Source organism: Podarcis erhardii (assembly GCF_964252035.2).
Source record: "Podarcis erhardii genome assembly, chromosome: 17".
NCBI classification, from domain to species: domain Eukaryota; kingdom Metazoa; phylum Chordata; class Lepidosauria; order Squamata; family Lacertidae; genus Podarcis; species Podarcis erhardii.
In genome coordinates, this window is record NC_138515.1 from 28,287,601 (window position 1) to 28,311,098 (window position 23,498).

Consider the following 23,498-nt stretch of genomic DNA (forward strand, 5'->3'; position numbering starts at 1 on the left):
CAAAAACCCAGTGCAGGGGAATGGCTAAGTGTTGGAAACTGAAGATCTGGGTTTGAATTCATGCTCAGCCCTGAAGAGCCTTATGAAATCTGAGCTACTCAAACACTCTTTCTGGGTTGTTTTGAAGATAAAATAGAATAACGTGCATATAAGTAAATCAGAGCTACTTGAGAAGGGGAGGATAGTTCAAAAGACAAGCATCCACTCATCAACACAAGATAAAAAAGATGTGCACTTTTATGTAATATTTTATGTACCAATAGAAACTTGACTTGCATTTATTATGTCAACATCAAAACAAAGCTTTATACACTTTGCAGGCTGTTTGGCATAGTTATATATGTAAGAGTTTGTCTTTGGTCATAGAAATAAACTTATGCAATAATCACATCAATTCCAGATCTTATTAAAATACTGTGGAAATAAGCTTCTCCACTGATCCTTTTACAACAGAGGTAGAGTGGTCGAATAATCAAACCAAACTATTTGATTCATAATGGAAGGAAGAAAAGTAAACAGAAACATATTCCACCCAAAATCAAGCCCTTTCTAGTTCCACTTATTTAAATGGGAGAGCATAAAGCACATGCTAAAGTCAACAATTTAAGGTGTCTAAAAAGTGCTTAATTTTGGCCAATTAAAGGCCTAAACATTTCTGAATACGAAAAAGAAAAACGTTTGTTATTACTGTATGAAATTGCTATTAGTTGGGCTAAAGCCAGGCAAACTTAAAAACTGAATCTCCCTCTCCTGGAGCAAGACTTGCAAAAAGTAACAGGTAAGTTATGAAATATGAGCAGATTTGGCCACTGTTTCACAAAGTCAAGCAGACCCTTGTATGCTACAAAAGAAAAGAGATACAGCACATTCAATGGTGTTGTTCAACAGTGTTGCAATTACCTATTTAATACTGAAGGAGGAAAGAACGGTGTTACACCTGTGGACTCAATTCTATGCTTCTAGTTTTGACTTTACATTTTACAGAAAGCCATCTTAACTACCTGGATATTTTATACCAAACCTAGCACAACCTACCGAGGCGGCCATAAAAACAACCCAACATTAACACCAGTGGTTTTGTGAAAAATTTTATATTCCAGTGAGTTGTTAAACTGGGAAACAGATACCAGTTTTTAAGCTCCTTGGAAGTCCTAGCGTTCTTGGGTATGGTCCTCAACGCAATGTAACTCAATGTTTAATTTTTATCGTAAACTTGGCATTAGTGGTACAGGAGCTCCCTCTATTGGGACAGTGGAGGAGACAGTCAGTAACAGCCCACCATGCAATCTTTCATTCACCCGAAGCTCACAACCATCTTGAAGCATACGAATTGCTATGCGCGCAATGTTCTTAGAGTCATCAAGCCCACTGTGAGGCCGTCCATCATAGTCCATTCCCAGCTTTTCAAGCATGGTTGAAAGTCTAATTTGGCTTCTGGGAACCTGATAAAAGAAATAAAAGATACTAAAGTAGGAGGAGGTAGGAAAGAGAACCAATATACACACCCACCTACATTATTATTATTGTTGTTGTTGTTGTTGTTGCTGTTATTAAATTGTTCAGTTGCCTAATGCCACAAGCTACATGTGACATACAATGTTAAAACAATCCAAAACAATGTAACAGAAAAAAGCCTGTAAATGAACACACAAGGTGAACATCAATTTACGGGGAGTAAGTAATAAAAAGATGTCAAAAGTTTTTAACTTCCTTAAAATTTATGGGAGAAAAGGGAAATCTTCATGCTACTGAGCAGTCCCATTGCCACATGCAACAAGAATAAGGGCATCGGTACATGAACAATGGTCTTTTTGATTTTTCTATTTCAGTTGGCAATATACTTAAAAGTATATTGGGGTAATGGCGGCAAGAATTTTAGTGGCAAGAAATTGGAAAAATACTAAAACACCTAATATAGCAGACTGGCAAACATTAATGGTAGAATACTTGCAGCTAGCAAAGGTGACGGGAAGAGTTAGAGGCCAAACAAAACAAAAAGTCCACAAGGAATGGAGAATATTTAAAGAATATTTGAAGAACCATGGTATAAAGGGTAATCTCCTGGCAGACTTAGACTGAGCCTTGTAGTATATAAAGGTAATTGACAATTTACATAGAAATACGATAAAAAATAGAAGAAATAAGTAACTGTGAGGTAAAAGTGTATTTAATAGATAACGTACAATAAGAATGTTTGGAAGTCTTTTTAAAACCTCAACTACTTTTCCTTCTTTATTTTATTTTTTCATTTTTTCATAAATTATAGTGTCATGTGTACTGTGAGGTATACAAAGTATCTTTGCTTCAGTTGCTATCGTTTTCTTTTTTGTTACAAACAAAAACAGTGTGTTGTATAAATGTATATTTTTGAAAATTAAAAAAAGGAAGGAAGGATAAGGGGACCAGTCTCCTCACTGGACAGAAGATAACACCAGATGGTGCACAAGTAAGATCTCGCCATCTTAAATAGCAAGCTGAGCAATACAGTATTTCTCATTTCTAGCTTGTCCCTTCACCAGACTGGATCATAGGTAATAATAATAATAATTTATTATTTATACCCTGCCCATCTGGCTGAGTTTCCCCAGCCATTCTGGGTGTACTGTTTCAGAGGCCTCTTCATTCCTCACACTTCTCTCTTCACGATCCTGAGCCACACTGATGAAACTTCAAGAAGGGATGAAAGCACTAGCGCAGGGATGGGGAACCTGTACCCTTCCAGTTCTTAAGACTACAAGGTCATGCTGGCTGGGGCTGATGGGCATTAAAGGATGGCTACCCCCACCCTGGGACGCGGGTGGCGCTGTGGGTTAAACCACATAGCCTAGGACTTGCCGATCAGAAGGTCGGCAGTTCGAATCCCCGCGACGGGGTGAGCGCCCGTTGTTTGGTCCCAGCTCCTGCCCACCTAGCAGTTCAAAAAGCATGTCAAGTGCAAGTAGATAAATAGGTACCACTCCGGCAGGAAGGTAAACAGTGTTTCCGTGCGCTGCTCTGGTTCGCCAGAAGCGGCTCAGTCATGCAGGCCACATGACCCGGAAGCTGTATGCTAGCTCCCTCGGCCAATAAAGCGAGATGAGCGCCGCAACCCCAGAGTCGGTCACGACTGCACCTAATGGTCAAGGGTTCCTTTACCTTTACCCCCACCCCAACTATGCCAGATCTGGAATCAGTCAGTTCTTGCCAGCCTCTTAATCATCTACCCTACACCGTCTGTAGCCAAGTTGGAACACTTCATGCCTCATCTCTGCTGCAGCCTGGGAATGCTCCTGTCAAACACTGCTCTTAAGCAACCCAAGTTTAGCCCAGTCATAGTGGCACAGCAAACAAAGGGTTATATGCAACTAAATTCTATTGATAGTAGACCAACTGAAGATAATAGGCCTAAATCAGACATATGCATTCATTTCAATGGGTCTACTCTGGGTACGACAAATATCGATACAATCCACAATAACAAAGATTATACCCTTCTCTACCAATTTAGAAGAGCTAAAGGCACAGTAGTCAACAGTTACAGGCTGGGTTGCTGTTTGCTAACGGTTTGGCCAGAGGTATACCTCATCTGGAACTCTGGAACAGAGCTTTGACTAAATTAAGTTCTAGCCAGCTAGGACTTGATTGTGTACATTCCCACAAATTTTGAAGCATGGAGATAGAAATGTGTGTGGGGGGGGGGGGAATTTGAAATATATGCAATACTTATTTTCTGAGAAAGTAATAAACTTACATTTAGAGCTTAAGAACATAAAATGCTTCCTAGCTATAATACTAGAAAAGGCATATTTTTGTTTTTGCAGAGAGGAAAAAAATAAATATTGAAAACACAAATCATCATCATTACAGGAAAGTTATCCCTGCAGGCTGCATTATCCAGAAACAGATAAAACAAAAACAAAAAAACCTGCAAGGAATGCTCCCTCTTTTCAACAAACTTCAATTCTCTAAACAAGAAATGATGTATGTCAGATCATATTGATAATATAAGTCTACAGTATACTTAAATTTTAAATACCTAGCACTGAGTTTTAGGCAATGTAAGCGACAGAGACACAAACCTTGTAGAAGTTCCCATAGGATTTGCGAATATTGATCCACTTCTTAGCAAAAGAAGGATATTTCAGACGGCTAATGCGACACTGGATATTCAAAAATTTACTCATATCCCAAGATCTTAAAAAAAGAAAAAATATGCATAGTATCTTAAGAGTGAGTTAGGTGTCCCTTTCATGCTAATAGGACCAACACTTTGGAGGTCATCTTCTGGGCACCTTCAGAGGCTGGACAGGTGGCAACCGGTCTTCTCCCCTTTCCTTTTATAGAAGGTTGGGGAAACCCCTAGAACAGATTTAGTGGGTATTCGGGGGGAGGAGAGGGGGAGCGTATTCCACTGCACAAGGATAAATCCTTGCACTGGCAAAACTCCTTTTAACCAATGAGTTTTGAGGCCATGTAAAAACAGTTCTATTTGCCTGATCTTTTAATTTAACAGTGAGATAAAAAATGCATTTATGCGCTGATGTTTTATGTGACTGCTGGATTTTTAAAATTTCTGTCACTGTATTAATTAACTTTGTTTTTGTAGCTGCAATGGTGTTTTACATTACTTTATATAGAATCTGTCTTGTTAGAATTAAAGAGGTAGGACTCAGATAGCAAAATTGCAACTTTTATGCAGAAGAGTTTTTTGTTTTTTTGCTATACTAATTATGGGTAGAAACATAATTCTGGATATGGATAGGAACATAATGGAACATGGTTGCAACCAGCACACTAGCTATAAGAACCACTTGGATTAAATACTTACATATGAATACTAACATGCTTGAAATAGTTACACATATTATCCCCACTGAATTCAACTTTGTTTGGGAGTCCTTTTATAGAACTATTCATCATGACATGCTATTCAGATAAAAATGCAGAAATAGCTTCAGTTACCTGAACAATTCCAAAGATGCAACATAAAAAATAGTACAGAGTTAAGATTATCAATTTGGCTTAATTTTTACAATATATGTTTCTTGATTGGAAATTACTGGTTTTGCAATGTTAAAAATATTATTTTTAAGCAACTGAATACATACCCATCAGTTAATATGGAATAGCTATATTTGCTTCCCAGTTCTTTCTGTTTCATCCAGTCCACAGCATGTTGCAGAACCTTTGGAAATTCATCTGCTTTATCTACAAGGTCCTGAAAATATGTAACACCAGCAATGAGCAAAAATAAAAATATTGTACAAGATATGATATAAAAAAACATTGTGCAAGAAACTGTGAAAAGCAAGATTAACACAAATTGGGATTTGGATAAGACAAATCTTTAAAAGCTTGCTAGAAAGTCTACAACAGATTTCCAAAAAACAAAACGTAACTAAAAACGATATTGTTTTCTATTGCATTCAGTGGATAGTAACTATTTTCAACCACTCCCTGCACAACAGACTGACAACATTAGATGGAGCTGCATTCCTAACACTTATACTGGAAAAACAAACTTTAAATCAATCCATCAACATAATCCCCATAAAATTTAAAATAGTAGCACAATCTGAATACACCTGCTTATAGCTAGAGCAATACATTTCCCTTTTTATCTCCCAGAACAATGCTCTTTAACTTTCTTTTAAATCTCTGTTTGTCTGCTTAGAAACCATTATACACCTGCTGATTAACTCTTACTTTAAGGCATATTCTAGGCTGCACTCTATGGTTAAAATTGCTCTACTCAAACTGGGAGCACAGTCTAGAATATTCTGAACACCATCCAGGGACAGTTTCCAGTACACTGTGTGGGAAAATTCAGAATGATACAATATCATTCAAGCTACCTTTTAGGGAATCCTATCTTCCATCAACGATCTTATTGAGAAAACCCTGATAAGCACCTGAAGGAGCTTTAGGAATCCCAAGAACACAGGCTGAAAATCATGGACACATAATTAATGTACTTGAAATATTGATTTTAGAAATGTTAATCTGGAAAGAGGAAAGGAAGGGGGACATTGTTGTCCTAAGCCCACTTAATTAATCATCAACATACCCAATAAATATGCTTGGAACCAGGAGCCAAGACTATTATTCTTTAACAAGCACTTGCTTCATTTACACTCATAACTGTGGTAGCTGCAGAGAATGTTACCTGAGAGATTCCTGTCAAATTAATGCAGAATTCTGAAAGCTGAGGATTAATCTCTGGTTTCACATACTGTTGAAATGTGTCCTCCTATAAAACATAGTTCACTTGGCAACAATGCAAAAGAATCACAGAAAATGTATAATGTTTTAGAAGAAAAGAGTAATAATCAAGGTATTAACTAGCATGCAAGCAGTCAACATCCAAGCTTTTTTATATTTGAACACAAGCAGTGAAATGGCAAAAATTTTATGAAAGAGAAAAGCTGACACTCATTTTCTTATGGACAGGGACATTCTCACAGCCTCCACTTTGGGCACAGCTGTCAACTTACAGATTTGAAAATAAGGGATCAGCAGCCTCGAAAATAAGGGATCAGCAGCCAAAATAAGGGATTTTCCAAGCACAGGTATGTTCAACTTCTGAGCCCCTCCGAACCAAAGGCAGAAAGCCCAGCCAGCAGCCAAACAAAGCCTCAAGCCTCAAGTAAAACGACTGTCACCTCTCCGCTGGGAAGTGCTGAGCAAAGGCGAGTCCCCAGGCAACACAGCCGATTTAATCGGCACAAGGCATGCAAGCTCCACTCCCCAGTCATTCTTAGACTCCTTATTGGGTGAGCAATGCAGCCAAGCAACACAGTTGGAGCCTCCCTCCTCCCTGGCCGGCAGGGAGGGAGGGAGAGGAGCTGCTTCCTTTGAAACCCGGGAAATTTAAGGGACATCATCAATAAGGGACAGCAGTGGGACATGGCGCTGGCATAAGGGACTGTCCCGCCAAATAAGGGACGCTTGACAGCTATGACTTTGGGTATCTTTGCGGGCCAATATGTAGTGCTGAGACCTTTTTAACATACAGCAGCTGTTAAAGAACTATGGACACACCTTCAGAGCCACTGAACACTTGTACAGATGTGATTTTTTGCACTATCGAGGGCAAACTTACGTTACATATGTGTAATGAAGCTCAAAAGATCTTTGAAAAATAGAAAGCAGTCCCGGGATGCTGCAGTTTTTAATATAGGAGTGGCAGTGTAATAACATTTTTCTTGCTGGCTGCTTTTCCACTAAAAAAACCTTCTTCCCCTATCCAAACTGCTTTTCCTTCTGAAGGTTCTAGTTACCTTTGTTGCAGGAACAAACATGTGATTACTTTTAAATTCCTGTAAAAAAGCTTTTAAACTGAAAGCTGAATACAAACTAAAAGTTCTTTTTAAGAGGTTAAACAATATCTGTAAGAAAAGGATATACAGTGGTACCTCAGGTTATCCCTCTGGATACGTAATCTTCGGGTTGCAAATGTGGCAAACCCGGAAGTGTATACTTCCAGGTTTTGCTGCACGAGCATGCGCAGAAGTGATCTACATGCAGAAATGATCTGCACATCTTGTGTGTGTGCTGAAATGCTCAATTGCACCACACGCAGGACTTTTCGGGATACGGCCGGGCCTCCGGAACAGATCCCGTCTGTAACCAGAGGTACCACTGTATTGCCTAAATTCTCTTTTACAAAACACACTGTATCTAATGTTTGCTACCCATCAAAAAGTAAGAAGAAACGGGGTCACTTACAATTTCTAATGTCCGAGTGTTTAACAAGACAATAGGAAATTCAATGATTTCATGTGTAGATTCAGGAGGATTTCCTTCTTCACAAGTTGCTTCAAAGTCAATAACACAGATGTAATCGTAGTAATTATCTGCATTCATAGTCTGGTTTTGCATTAACTTTTCTTTCTTATAGTAGTTTTTCAGTCTCTTTTTCAAAACATCTTTCACTCCTCTGCCAAAGGAAAAAAATATCAGTGCTTGACCATCACCTAAGGTTTATTCAGCAAAGTGCTGAGTGTAGAAATGCCATGGTATTTGTAGAATACAAAGTGTAGAAATCTCATGGTCTATTTGTTGGTTGGCTCCCTCTGCAAACTTTAGCCCTGCCTCTTGTAAATGCCAATGCCTAAAAGGAATTACAATGAGCTGTTCTGATCCACAGGCCACACAAAGCAGTTGCTCCTACAGCACAGTCTTCTCTTGAGAAAGGAATAACCACCTTAAAGCAAGTCCAAAAATCTCTCTAGAAGAATCAGAAAAATCACAAGTCTTAGAAAATGGAAATACCACCTTATTCAGAGTTACCTCAGTTCTTTACATAGGAAGTCAGCAGTGAAATGGAAACACTTAAAAAATAATAATAATCATTTGATTCATGATTCATATAAGCTTAAGCATATCCAGGCAAGCTGCAGTGATAGATGATAGGACAGGAATTAATCGCAAAACAGAAGTAGTACCAATTATGTACACAGCTAAGAAGTTTATTTCAGCTAATCATAGCTCGTTAACCAATTTAGGGTTTGGCTATAATGCTAAACCACCAATCCCATCCTAGAGCCCTCCAGATCCTTTGGACTACAGCTCCCAACAGCTCCAGCTAGCATGGGTAGTATAGCGGAGGAGCGTGTAATTCTGAGACTTGTGCACACAACGGCAAACTGTTTATCATTACATCCAAACCATCCTATTGAGTTTCTTCCTAGCTGTCATTCCCCCTTCAATTCCCTTTTCTTACCAGGTTAACCTTTCAGGAAGGCTATATGGAACTTCTCTTACATGTTCCTTTTGCTGTATAACTGAAGAATATACAGACTTGTAACTTATATTGCAAACTTTGGAATTACAAATCATGCAGCAAGTCATGTGTTCAGAAATTACATTACCGGTAGCAGATGTAACTATCAAATTCTCAGTTTCTCCACAAGTCTTCAGTTCCATTCCATTTACAATGTACTCTAAATAACTAACAAATGACAAACTTTCCCTCTAATTTCACTTACTCTTCAGGCTGTAAAAAGCTTGTAAGAACGTTGTCCTTGAGGGATTTGTTTAATGTTTAATGTTTTATTATGTTTTTATATATGTTGGAAGCTGCCCAAAGCAGCTGGGGCAACCCAGTCAGATGGGCAGGGTATAAAGAATAAAATTTCTTCTTCTTCTCCTCTTCTTCTTGTTATTTAATGTTGTTGTTGTTTAGTCGTTTAGTCGTGTCCGACTCTTCGTGACCCCCTGGACCAGAGCACGCCAGGCACTCCTGTCTTCCACTGCCTCCCGCAGTTAGGTCAAACTCATGTTGGCAGCTTCGAGAACACTGTCCAACCATCTCGTCCTCTGTCGTCCCCTTCTTCTTGTGCCCTCCATCTTTCCCAACATCAGGGTCTTTTCCAGGGAGTCTTCTCTTCTCATGACATGGCCAAAGTATTGGAGCCTCAGCTTCACGATCTGTCCTTCTAGTGAGCACTCAGGGCTGATTTCCTTAAGAATGGATGTGTTTGATCTTCTTGCAGTCCATGGGACTCTCAAGAGTCTCCTCCAGCACCATAATTCAAAAGCATCAATTCTTCGGTTTGTAAAAATAGGGATGCATAATAGGTGACCATACCGGTCTCATTCCAGCCCAGCTCAAGGAAGTTTTTAATGGTTGATGTTTCGTTTTGTTTTTAAATACAGTTGTACCTCGGAAGTCGAATGGAATTTGTTCTGTAAGTCCATTCAACTTCTGAAATGTTCAGACACCAAAGCGTGGCCTTTGATTGACTGCAGGAAGCTCATACAGCCAATAGGAAGCCCTGTCTGATGTTCAGGTTCCAAAAGAACGTTTGAAAACCGGAACACTCACTTCCAGTTTTTGATTGTTTGGGAGCCAGAACGTTCGACTCCCAAGGCGTTCGGGAGCAGAGGTCCGACTGTATTTTGTTAGAAGCCACCCACATTGGCTAGGCCTAGGGCAACTCAGTCAGATGAACGTCATATGAATAATAAAATTATTATTATTTACATATAAAATCAGAAATGCATATGTATCCTCAAAAAAGACAAACACCTGACAAATGCTTACCTGGTGTCAAGCTTGAATTCAGCAAGTTTAGCTCTAAGTTCATCTCTGCTCATTCTGTTGATATGGCCATTCGTCAGAGAAATCTCTTTGTAAACTGGGTCGCTGAAGTCACTTGAACCAGACATGGTTTTCTTTTCTTGACAATAAAATATATAATGCTGCTTACTCTGGAAGGCTATGTTATAATGATACAAAACAATCAAGTTTATATCAATCGACCTCGACTTCCAAAGCTTAAAATAAGTATTTTATTCAACACATTCCTGCTGATTTGCTGATCCATATATAAACTAATAACACTTTTTACCTGATCCAGGGCATTATATAAAGAAAACCTCAGAGTTGTAATAGTCTGGAACCTCTTTCTCCCCCTCATACATATGTAACTTTTGAAATCATTTTTCTTTTATGAATGAAATGATGGTCAATATTGCTTTGTGGGTCGGATTTAGTTTGCCAGTCAATGGTCTGAGATCTGCTGGGGAGCTCTTGCTGATAATTCCACTGTGGCTGGTGCCACAGTATCATAGCAGAATCTTCTTGGTCACAGTACCCAAACTGTTGAATTTCTTTCTAGTGGATACCTCTTATCCCATCAATATATTTTCACCACTGGCTGAACCTGTTCCAGCTGGCTTTTGAGGAATCAATCGTCATTATTTTACTTATGAATAGCGTCCCATGAGGCATCCTGAAGCGATTTAAACACAATACTGTAAGTTATGTTGTCCTGCTGCTGGCTATTTCTATATCATAATTTTTAGATTATATTAATATTTTATTATGTATTTTAGTATAAACTGAATGCCGTCCTGGGAACTTTGACTGAAGGGTGGTCTAGGTATATGATAAATAAGTCAAATGCCCTTTATATTCATCTTCTGGTCTCAAATCTATTTCACTCTACACAGAATTAGTGTTACTGTTGAGACAGATAATGCATTAAGTGCTTTAGGTTCATGATGAAATATCCATTTCCTATGTGAATAATATTGCTGTATTCCTTTACTTTGTACCTGTGTCATACATCTTATTTAGACCTTTCCGCTCCCCCATTTCTACTCTGATCTTTGTCCAAGGACTGCAAGGTTTTACCCCTTATCATTAAAAATGCTTAGAGGTACAGCAACATCCTGAGACAACCCATTCTGCAAACAGCTTTGAGTTGTTGGTTTTTATTATCAAGTGTTGTATAGATTTTATGAAATAAATAGTAATAAATAAAAGGCTTTGATGCAAAGTGAAACCTACATAGTAGGTTTTTGTGTGGCACAAAGCAATAGACAGTCAAATGTCAAATCTATCGCTCTGTGCCACAAATTTTTTGGGACTCTTGCAAGATCCAAGTCACCAAAATCCCACATTATTTCCCCATTTAATCAGGATTAGTTTCATGGAAAATCCATTCATTAAACAAACAAACAAACTTGGAAACAGCAGATACAGATTAAAGATGTTGGCTATTTGCAGATTAGTTGTGCTGCAGAGGGCGTGCTGGGGAGACCACAAATTACAAGGAATGCAAAATAACTTTAGCTAGGTTTTAATAACAAAAACTCCTTTTACATTAATTATAATATATCCATAAGCATGACCCATCCACCAACCCAACCACCAGGGTACTGCGAGAACTAGGTACTGCTCTTTATATACTATACCCAACAGCTTAATTAACATAACTTAACATCACCTGCTATACCGCTTCACAGCTGTAAAACTAGGTCACTATTTGCTCTGGCCCTTAAAGAGATACACATCTTGTGGAACAATAATGAACCTTCAAATGTAAAGAGACCACACAGCAAGAATTAGCGAAGAATTGGAAAACACAAGAAGTACCAACGGTGGAAGATTGGCAGACGAAGATGATGGATTTTTCAGCGCTAGCTGACCTGACTGGAAGAGTCTGTGACCAGAAGGAGGAGAATCACCAGGAGGAATGGACGAAATTTAAAGACCATTTAGTTAAATATGTTATGTTACTGGAAAAACTTGCAAATATCAGATAGGCTTAGGATTTAAATATGCAATGTGATGAATTAATATGTTTAATGCCAAATTTGAAAGAAAGATGTTAAGTGATTAAGTTAATCTTAGAAGAATATTGGTTTTGGAAAACTAAAATGATATACACTGAAATTCAACCAGGGGGGATACGAGGAAGACACTTAACAATGTTACACTGGTACCTCAGGTTAAGTACTTAATTCGTTCCGGAGGTCCGTTCTTAACCTGAAACTGTTCTTAACCTGAAGCACCACTTTAGCTAATGGGGCCTCCTGCTGCTGCCGCGCCGCCGGAGCACGATTTCTGTTCTCATCCTGAAGCAAAGTTCTTAACCCGAGGTACTATTTCTGGGTTAGCAGAGTCTGTAACCTGAGGTACCACTGTACTACGATTGGTTTAAATATGGCTGAGATTTATGTTTAAAAAATATTTTGGAAAATTAATTTAAAAAAATGGGGAAAAATAATAGTAAAGAGACCATTCAACAAAATGGTGTGTGTGTGTGTGCTACCAAAAAACCAACAACCTTGCCACACACAAGCAGACCAGAGGCTACAATAAAGATGCACGCTGCTCCGTCCACTTCACCCCATATTTGTTTACCCTCCAGCCTGACGAGGAGCTCTGGAGAACCCGAAACCTTGTGTGATATGCTGTGGGAATTTGGCGGACTTCATAACGGTGCTGCTCTCACCAGTATTAATGGAAGCACAACTCTTTCAAATGTGTTGTGTGAGTGGTCGGAGGCGGTTATTGGTTTGTTTTTATTATCTATTTTGTAAATGAAAAAGGTGTTTAAGTACACCTTCCTGAAGAAACCAGAGGTCTTTCTCTTGGGCATGGTTGGCCAATTGGTGCCAAAGAAGGATAGAACCTTTTTTATGTACGCTACAGCAGCAGCAAGAATACTCATCGCAAAGCATTGGAAGACTCAAGATCTACCCACCCGGGAAGAATGGCAGATGAAAGTAATTGAATACATGGAACTGGCGGAAATGACTGGCAGAATCCGAGACCTGGGAGAAGAGCTGGTGGAAGAGGACTGGAAGAAATTTAAAGACTATTTACAGAAACACTGTAAAATTTACGAATGTTAAAATGATGTTGGATTAAAAATAAGTGGTATTAGTGCCAAAGTTAGAAAGAGTATGCAAAAATGAATTCATGGATGAAAATATTGGAGTTGTGAGTTGTTAAGGTACTAAGTTAAAGATGATAAGTGGAAAGAGGGTAAGGATTTGCTGACTTGATTGTGTAAATGGAATGACAAAAAGGGGAGGTGTGAGGAGGTCAGGAAAATAAGGATATGAGCTTTAAAGTTAGAAAAAGAATAATGGATTTTTTCTTTCTTTTTTATTTTTATCTACTTTTTGTGTTTTGTGTATTTTTCTGTGTTTTTTCATTTTTTGTTGTATTTTGTTAAAAACTTTAATAAATATTTATTTTTAAAAAATAGTATCTATTTTGTGTGGGGAGTTTTCCTACGGCATTTTTATGTTGTGAACTGCTCTGATAATAATGATAATAATGATAATAATGATAATAATGATAATAATAATAATAATGTGAAGCACCACAAGTCTGGTGGTGATTCGAGACCGTTAAACAGGACCGTTCTCCTCCCCTCCCCCCTCGCGCGCGAGCGCCATTCCTCCTTCAAACGGCTAATGCCGCCTCACGTGACTTTCGCCGGGCGCCGCGCGGACCAATTGGCTGGACCAATGACGCCACAGTGGGGAGGAGGAGGAGGAGGGAGGGCGATTCCCATTCTGAAGCCTCTCCGCGGCAACGCTCACCCGCAAGCCGGCTTCTGTCACTCCTCCGTTCTCTTCTAGCGCTAGCGGCTGCTGCTGCTGCTGCGACGTCGGCACGTTCGCGTCCCGCCGCTCCCTTCTCTTCCGCTGTGGCGCGGCAGTCCCCGCGCGCGGGTGGGCGGGCGCCAGAAGATCAAAAGCAGCAGCAGCGTCACACAAGGGGGCGGGATAAGTGACGCAAGCAGGCCGGAGAGCCTCTGCTCGCACGGCTCCGCCCACCTGAGCCTGACGATTGACGCGTAGGCGGGACTTAGGATAGAGGAACACCCCTCCCCTGATCTTAAGCCTGAGAGAGCCTGGAGGAGGAAGTGCGCGTGCGCGCCGCCTCTGCCCCGCGTCTTTGTCCGGCGGCCCCGCCTCTCTTTTCCTCCCGCCCATTTCAGAACGGAAAGCGCCCGTTTGGCATCTCCTCCTCCAATCCGCGGCCCGTCTAGTGTCACGTGGAGAACTCCAGCTCTCAGTGTTTATTTAGGCAATGCGCCTCGACGTCAGGGGGCGTGGCCTTCCTCTCAGACTCCCGCTTTGCCCCGCCCCCTGCCCGGGCTCGGATTTAGGTTGGTTGCAGGCAGTTCCCCCCCACAGGGCGCAAAATAATAATGTATCAGTGACAATATCAATAAAACCAATATTTATACGAAAATACCCATTAATATATATATACATCGAATATATCTTTATTAATTTTACTTCCTCTCCAAAACTTGGTGCCCAAAATCCTTAATAACAGCCAGTACAGTCATACCTCGGGTTACTGAAATATACTCAGAGTCATGCTCTTTATTCAGCTCATAGTAGTGAGGAGGAATGAATGTTCCCCCAGAATGTCTGCTTTATATACATTATTTACACAATGTGCTGCACGTGATTGGCTAATTCCGGGATTCTCCTGTAGGCCAATCAGGTTGTGAATTCACTTTCATCGTGGCTGGATTGGGTGGCTCCTGCGGACCAATCATACTGCTGCATTGTTCTAGGACCAATCAGACTGCTGCATTCTGAATCCTATTGTTATTGGACCAATTAGACTGCTGCATTCTGAATTCTATTGTTCTACGACCAATCAGACTGCTGCATTTTGGATCGTATTCAACTCAGTACATAACAGTTACAGACACTTCAGGTTGCGTGTTTTCATGTTGCGCACTGCACCGAACCCGGAAGTACCAGAATGGGTTACTTTCGGGTTTGGGTGCATGCGCAGAAGCACTAAATTGTGCTTTGCGCATGCACAGAAATGCCAACTTGTGACCCGTGTGTGCGCAGATGCGGTGCTGCAGGTTGAAAACGCTTTGGGTTGTGAATGTGCTTCCTGCACGGATCACGTTCGCAACCTGAGCATCCACTGTATGAAGACCAAGCAGAACTGTTTGTTTACGTTTCTTACGTCATGTCAATACTCCTCTAGTACTGTCATGCTGTCCACACAAGAGGATTGCTGATCTTTTGTGTACAAACTTCAGAAAACCTATAGCTACCTAGGAGAGCTTTCCACGTATGGCACTGCTTCTTTTTTATCTCCATTTTTAAGAAATGTGGTAATATCAAATATAGTTCTGTTTCATCATATTCTCATAGTAGGGTACAAAGCGAGAATCTGGAAATGTCATCTTTCCTTCTGTACCTTGTGTCTTCGGGTTTTGCACTGGTAAGCAATGTACTTTTGGTAGCTGTAGTGGTTAAACCGTTTCCACTTTGGAGTGCTGCATATCCTGGATGATTTTTTTCGCCCTGTCTCTTCACCTGTTGAGAAGTTACATAATTTGTTATTATGACTTCCTTGAAAATAAATGTGTCCACTGATCTGCTCTTTAACAGATCCATAAAATTTAAATGAATGCATGTTACCATGTTGATATTTATCAACCAAGAATTTTTGCATTGCTGGACATTAACATCCTCTAGCAATTGGAAGGCTGCTTCGAATAAGTGGGTGAATGTAGGTATTTTTCCTAATATATCAATGATGCTCCTTTTGATAGTCCCTTTGGAGCATGGGTAGGCAAACTAAGGCCTGGGGGCCGGATCTGGCCCAATCACCTTCTAAATCTGGCCTGCGGACGGTCCGGGAATCAGTGTGTTTTTAGTAGAATGTGTCCTTTTATTTAAAATGCATCTCTGGGTTATTTGTGGGGCCTGCCTGGTGTTTTTACAAGAATAGAATGTGTGCTTTTATTTAGAATGAATCTCTGGGTTATTTGTGGGGCAAAGGAATTTGTTCATTTCCCACCCCACCCCCCCAAATATAGTCCGGCCTCCCACAAGGTCTGAGGGACAGTGGACCGGCCCCCTGCTAGAAAAGTTTGCTGACCCCTGCTTTGGAGAAAGTGGTTTCCCGCAGGCAGGCTGTGGCTTTGTGCCTGCGTTGGAAAAAACCTTAAGGAAAATGAGTGTTTTAAAACGTAATGGCTAAGCCACAGCACGTGAGCCGTATCTGACACCCTTGGAGTGTTTTGTGGCCTGCAAGTCCTTTTTCCTAATTTGAAAGGATCTTTCAGGTTGGTTGGTTGAAGATATTGATTGATTCTATAGGTCCCCTGCTGTAATACCATGGGGACAGTTTTTTGTGATACCCCAAGGGCCCTTCCAAAATGTTGTAATTTTAAAAATAATATGTAGATTTTTTTTGCTGTGATTTCAAGAGGTGCTTTCTCTGATTAGTCAAGGTTCCACACATCCTCCCATTTTCAGATTTAAATATGCATTACTGGCTGCTCCTGCGGGTGCTATGACAAAAGGTTTTTGTGTCACCACCTTGTCTCATCAAAATGTGTCCTATAAAAAGGAAGTTTTTGCCACATCAACTTTGAGATGCAGCCTTCAGTGAGGTCACCATGGGCCAATTTGTCCCCCAAAAGTAATGTACAACATAATAATAAAATAGTAAATAAAAGATAAAGTGGGCAAAGAATAGGAATTGTAAGGCGGAGCTAAAACACGGGGGGGGGGGAGTGTTTTTCAGCTCAGTAGGTCACATTGCCTTGTGGGTTACCTTCTGCCATAGGTGGCTGGGGTCAGAGGCAACAGAACTGAGAAGTAAGATAAATTCTAGCCATGCAAAAGCCAGAGGTTTTTACCCATATTTGCATGAACACACACACCAAAAAAATCCTCCAGGCTAACAGGATGCATACAAGACGCATTCCAGCCAGGTAAAAGCACCCAAGGAGGACGTAGAATCAGGTTAACAAGTACAGTAGTGGGTGACTGGGGCTTATGGGGAGAAAAGGTATTAAGATATGGAGAAATGGGGTGTAATGGTTGTAAGGGGGTTACTTGCGCATAAGTTGCCTTCAGTTTTAGTTAGATTGCCTGGCCCACCATGCTTTGGCTGACAGCTCACACTCCGTGGCCGGTCAGTCACTTGCAGAATCCGCCAGTGGGCGTTTCTTGAACCTCTTCCAGCATAAGAGCTGTTTGACGCCAAGTCTCCTCCTACTTTCCCTGCGCGGAACTCGTCTGCGCAAGTAAGGCGAAGGCAGGGGCGTGTCAGCGCTCTCTCCACTAGTCTCTGGTGAAGGGTCTTGGAGACCTGTCTCCAATTCCTCCATCTCCCTCTCTTCTCTACTGGTGTTACGCTGAATTCCTTCCCCCCTGCTGGTCCCCTCTCCGGCATCACTCTCTCGCTCTGATGTCAGTTCCCTGACATGGGGCATGGCCCAGGGATAATCTTGAGGGTCACTTTTGGCTCCTGGGCCTGAGGATCCCCACTTTGTAGTGCATTAACTAGATAGCAATCTAGCAATGGGTAGGAAGAGCAGTAATCTTAAATCAGAAACTGGCCTGTGTGTGTATGTGTGTTTTCACTTTGCTTCATCAGATTTATTAAGTGTTTTCCTCAGTTGGCTAGTGTGTGTGTATGAAATATTAAAGAGAGAAAGTACAGTGGTGCCTCGCAAGACGAAATTAATCCATTCCGCGAGTCTCTTCGTCTAGCGGTTTTTTCGTCTTGCGAAGCAAGCCCATTGACGGCTTAGCAGATTAGCGCTATTAGAGGCTTTTAGCGGCTTTTAGCGGCTTATCGGCTTAGCGGATAAGCCAATAAGTGGCTTAGCGGCTTAGAAAAGGGGGGGGGAGGAAAAAAACCCCGCAGGAACTCGCAAGACATTTTCGTCTTGCGAAGCAAGCCCATAGGAAATTCGTTTTGCGAAGCACCTCCAAAACGGAAAACCCTTTCGTCTAGCAGGTTTTCCGTCTTGCGAGGCATTCGTCTTGCGGGGCACCACTGTATAAACATAGGTGAAATGGCTGTGGAATGCAAAGAGAGTCTGAAACAATTTATGTACGTTTTAAAATGAGCATATTCAGGCCACTTCCTGCTCTTAATATTTTCCCCCTTCTTGCCACCAGAGGGCAAGCAATGCAGCACATTCCGGGTATGGAGAATTGCTCATGCATAACTGTACTTCTTAACATTTATAATAAAAGATTTTCAAAGGAAATGTTAAACCAATCATTTTTCTTCTCAAAGAGTGCCACTTACTTCTGAGTCCTGAGTGAAACATCTGGTTTTGGCTTCAGGGTGGCAGCGTAAGTATCTGCAGAAAACGTGAACACGGAGCACAGATTTTGCATTTAGCCTGCAATGTCATTTAATGCCTCGTTGTCCTAGTTTTGCTCTGTACATTCTAGTGGTAACTTGGTGTGGCACCGCTCTGAACTGAAGGAAAGGGCACCATAGGCTCTGCCACCAACCTGAGGACCAAGAGACGGCACCCTGGCTCTCAAAGGAGAACATTGTGGCAATATGGAGACCAACACGGCCCCCATATGCAAGAAACGCCCTTCTCCCTTCCCTGTCAGAAAGTACACTGGGTTCCAGCTGCCAGTTTTTCTGAGACTGCAAAACTGAAGAGAAGCCATCCGTCAGGAAACTTGTAAGGACTGCTGGATTGTGTGTCTGCTTAAAAGAGAGGGAGGCCCACATGTCCAGGACAGATGATACTGCTGAGATGATGTAACTTCAATAATTAGTGCCTGGACTTGTTTACTTCCCTCTTCCCTCCCTATTCTTGTCTCCTGTAGTCTCTCCTTGACTTTTAGATTGAGTGCCTGCAGGCAGGGACTGTCCTGTCCTTTAATTTCCGTACAGCACCTATAAATATTTAGGAGCTTCGTAAGTGACAAATGACAGCAACTTATTCATTAAGACACTCATTTCAAAGCATTTTTTTAATCAAGTGCCATTTTAGTCTGGGGCGAAATATTTCCCAGGCACAACAAGCGGACGCTTACCTCTGTCGATAGGAGTCGACCTTGAAAGATAGTGGCATACAGAGTGTTTGATCTCCTTTGGGATGCCATTGAATGGATGTGTCAACTCCAAATCCAACCTGTCCCTGAGCCCCTGAAGAAATAGGCATGGTTTCCTCATTGGAGATGGTAAAGAAACAGAAATGTCTCAGCTAGATCTGTCCATACCAAATACCTTGGCGTTTTCTAATTTTTCTTCCTGTTGCTATTTCCGCACTCTTTGGAATTGCCAAGTAGAGTTTAGAGTTTATCTTTCTTCTGGCTTCAGTGCCTGCTTGTGGCCTTGTTTGTTGTGGTAGCCAAGGAAACAGTGACTCGCTTGCGAGCAACACACACACACACACACACACACACACACACACACACACACACACACAGAGCAAGCATTTTTCAGTCCAAAAATCTTCAGCTACCAAGGAAAATAAATCCGTTATTTTAACTCTTCTACACTTCACTGCACAGAAGGAAATCCTGCGTTTTATTTTTCGTTCTCAAGAGATAATGTCCTATGGGAATCCCCGTTACATTTGCTCATGTGCGTTCCTAAAACAGTCCATGGCAGTGGCAAATCAGGAAGATAATAGCACTTCTTTGATTGGCTAATCTGTCTCTGCATCTGCTTGTAATTGCGGAGCGCGAGTTAATAAAGCACATTCTTGACATTACACAAGGAATGGAATCCAGTGATAATGGTGCCCACAGCAACAAGTATAGGCAAACTCATCTCTCCTCCCCTCCCCACCCAGCGGCCCTTATTTTATTTCTTTAAACACTTTGATCCCTTGCAGGCATTGTGTAGAAGATCCTATCTCCCTTCACAAGTAGTTATTAGAGCCAGTTTATGCAAGCAGAATCAAATCCTGTTCTGTGTAGCATGTAGGCGGCAGATGTGCCCACGAGGGGAATTGTGTGTTGGAATAAACCCCCTTCCTAAACTTGCCAGTGGGAAAGGGAGAAGGCTAATCATCCATCACCTGATAAGATATTAAGCTTCTGCTGGAAAATGTTTACTACACCACCCACTTTTACAGCAGTAAGTGAATGGAAGGCTTTAGGTAACCTATATGCTTGTGAATGTATCCTGGCTCTGGAAAACCCACAGCTGCTGGGAACCAGCTTTCCCCACCCTTCTAGGAACAACACTGCTACAACTGTCAGTTGTCCTGAAAAGACAAGGGGATATAACCATTTGTTTCTCCACTACTGCCACTGTCTAGTTGCCAGGTGTTATGTACTGAAGTTCTCACCCTGGGCCAGTGGGGGGATACTGTAGATAGTTCAGGTCCACATATGCAAATAAGGGATTGAAAGTGACGTTCAGTGATTGGCTAGTTACAGAAAATGGTTACTGTTGCGTTCTAGGGGAGCTCTATATAAGCAGGCTGGCTGAACCCTTCAGTTCAGTTCAGTTCTGGCCTGAGAATAAACAAGAGCTGCTTGAAGAATCGCTGTGTCATCTGATTTGTCCACCCACAACTTAACACCAGTGTCCTGCCAAACTTGGAATATGCATACCTGCTGCAAAAAGTAAGGCAAGAACTGTTTTGGCTGACAGAAATGTTAGAAAAATGCTGCGAATGCATGTCTTCTCATGTTTTCTTTTCCTTGTAGAACGTATTAAGAACCTCCTCAAAACATTCCCAGCAGGGTATTTACATTCACTGCCCTGTGCTCCTTTCTTTCAGGAGCAGAATTATTTCAGTGCTTAATGTGCAAGCTTATTGGAGCAATCCAATTATTTTCCTTTTGAGAAAAGCACCACCTGCCTCATAACTTGACTCCCTTCCAGTATCAGAGCAAAAAGCCGAGTGACTGTGTGTTTTTGCAAGCGGGGTTGGGCTGAGGGGGAATGGTTTGCCTAAAGTCACCTAGGGAGGTCATGGAAGAAATGGGGACTTTCTGATTCATGGTTTGTGGCTCAGGCTCAGCCGTTCTCTGCCTGCAGCATCTCTCAGTCTTAACTGCTCCTCCAGGCCTTCTGGAAAATGCCAGAAATTTTTCTGGGTGGGTTTGCTGTGGGGAGGGGAAATTGCTGCTCAGCAAGAAATTTGTTGATTGGGTCCCAGAACTCTCATAAGAACATGGAGAGAGCCTTGCAGTTGGGTCAAGGTGATGTATGGAAGTGAAAGCTGGACCATAAAGAAGGTTGATCGCCGAAGAATTGATGCTTTTGAATTATGGTGCTGGAGGAGACACCCATGGACTGCAAGAAGATCAAACCTCTCCATTCTTCAGGAAATCAGCCCTGAGTGCTCACTGGAAGGGCAGATCGTGAAGCTGAGGCTCCAATACTTTGGCCACCTCATAAGAAGGGAAGACTCCCTGGAAAAGACCCTGATGTTGGGAAAGATGGAGGTCACAAGGAGAAGGGGACGACAGAGGACGAGATGGTTGGGCAGTGTTCTCGAAGCTACCAGCATGAGTTTGACCAAACTGCGGGAGGCAGTGGAAGACAGGAGTGCCTGGCGTGCTCTGGTCCAGGGGGTCACGAAGAGTCGGACACGACTAAACGACTAAACAACAACAAATGGACCTATATTGTACAGCACTCTGTTCTTATGGGGTCAAGCAAATGCCTCTGGCAAGTCAGGATCTGAGTGCAACAGCATTTAACAGTGGAGGCAGAACATAGCCATTATGGCTGGTAACCATTGTTAGCCTTCTCATCCATGAACTTGTCTGTTCTCTTGAAACATCAATTCTAGCTGGTAACCTCTTTAGCAGTGAGAAAGAGAAATATAAACAGTGATAAAAATGCCATTGACCGATAGGAGTCTAGATTAAAAGGTAAAGGGGCCCCTGACCATTAGGTCGTGACCGACTCTGGGGTTGCGGCGCTCATCTCGCTTTATTGGCCGAGGGAGCCGGCGTACAGCTTCCGGGTCATGTGGCTAGCATGACTGAGCCGCTTCTGGCGAACCAGAGCAGCACACAGAAGTGCCATTTACCTTCCCGCCGGAGCGGTGCCTATTTATCTACTTGCACTTTAACATGCTTTCGAACTGTTAGGTTGACAGGAGCAGGGACCGAGCAACAGGAGCTCACCCTGTCGCAGGGATTCAAACCGCCGACCTTCTGATCAGCAAGTCCAAGGCTCTGTGGTTTAACTCACAGCGCCACCCGTGTCCCTCCAAGCCGAACAATGGCTTAGCACAAATCAGCCAATGTGTGGATTTCCAGAGAGAAAATTGCGGCTGCTATTAATACTCCTCTCCCAGCACTACTCTTGCTACACTTCTCCAAGCTGACCCATGGTTTGGCTTAGTGTGACATCCACACCTGGTTTTGTGCTTTGTCTCACTTCAGAGATACCTCAAGTTGTAACCAAGGTTTGTTCTTGGCTTATGGCTTGTGGGAATTTGGGGGAGACAAACCATGAGCCCAGATTTTGATGGGTTGGAGTCATAATGTCTTTGTTTGTACTTTTTAAAGCAAAGTACAAAATTAGAAAACAAATGGCCTGTTTAGGAGGTTTGTAGCAATCCTATCTTATCTTATCTTATCTTCTGCCATTTTGTCATTTGTAATCTTTCTCTGCCTATTAGCTATGGAGGCATTTCCTCATTCACACTCTTTTTCTTTTGACTAAGCCGCTTCTGGCAAACCAGAGCAGCGCACGGAAACGCCATTTACCTTCCCGCCGGAGCGGTGCCTATTTATCTACTTGCACTTTGACGTGCTTTCGAACTGCTAGGTTGGCAGGAGCAGGGACCGAGCAACGGGAGCTCACCCCGTCGCAGGGATTCGAACCGCCAACTTCAGCAGTGAGAAAGAGAAATATAAACAGTGATAAAAATGCCGTTGACGGACAGGAGTCTAGATTACAAAGAGATAAAACCAGGTGAACAATGACATGTCTGGTTTCTCTAGCAACAGGTTTTTACTTTGCCAAGGCAACCATGATTGCCAATGTCATTTGCTAAAATGACCTCAAATAGCTGAAGAGATTTTAGCAGTTATTGGCTGGTGTGGAATCAGAGATTTCCTCTTGAGGTGCAAAGGTATAATCAGTTCATAAAACACAAAAAGCTTGTATTTTAGAAAGGTTAAGAGTGTAGCGACTTTATACACTTTGCTGTATAATGCAGAAAAACCCTGCTTGTTTGTTTTTTATCTCACCGTCAATTTATAACCCATAAATATAATAGCCTTCCCTCTCTAGATGCTTCTTTAAAAAATGTACGTTAGTATTGCTTGGGGTCATGTTTTTCATCAGTTTGTAGAAGATCTGCATTGTAGAGAATTTAATTCCATCTTTCCTGTCCAAACCGACAGTGTTGTCTGCATAAGGCTCTGATCACAAAAAATCTGGAGGGCATATGATGGTATTTGGGAATCTCGTGGAAGGGATGCATGCAACAGCACTGCGATTTGGATTCACATTTATGCAAGCCAAAAAC

General features: G+C 41.8%; 2 protein-coding genes and 1 long non-coding RNA gene across 4 annotated transcripts in view; 1 reads left to right on the forward strand and 2 right to left on the reverse strand.

Annotated features, from left to right (window-relative positions):
* The window catches only part of LOC309332051 (low-density lipoprotein receptor-related protein 2-like), a 218,584-nt gene that overhangs the window by 4,551 nt on the left and 190,535 nt on the right, over positions 1-23,498 (forward strand). The gene's annotated exons all lie outside the window — the stretch shown is intronic.
* Positions 248-14,020, reverse strand: ERI1 (exoribonuclease 1). Of its 2 annotated transcripts, none has more exons than XM_081845551.1 (7): positions 13,831-14,020; positions 10,028-10,202; positions 7,708-7,918; positions 6,146-6,229; positions 5,088-5,197; positions 4,059-4,173; positions 248-1,442 (listed from the first exon to the last, which is right to left on the reverse strand). In XM_081845551.1, exons 2-7 carry the CDS (start codon positions 10,150-10,152, stop codon positions 1,203-1,205), a joined length of 885 nt encoding a protein of 294 aa, XP_081701677.1. In that variant the 5' UTR covers positions 10,153-10,202; positions 13,831-14,020; the 3' UTR covers positions 248-1,202. The 2 variants fall into 2 exon arrangements, with proteins under 2 accessions (XP_081701677.1, XP_081701678.1); XM_081845552.1 differs by lacking the exon at positions 13,831-14,020 and adding an exon at positions 12,638-12,790.
* On the reverse strand, positions 14,939-19,745 carry LOC309331991. The gene is made up of 3 exons (XR_014152036.1): positions 19,081-19,745; positions 18,329-18,383; positions 14,939-15,588 (listed from the first exon to the last, which is right to left on the reverse strand). It is a non-coding gene; the product is annotated as an uncharacterized lncRNA (long non-coding RNA).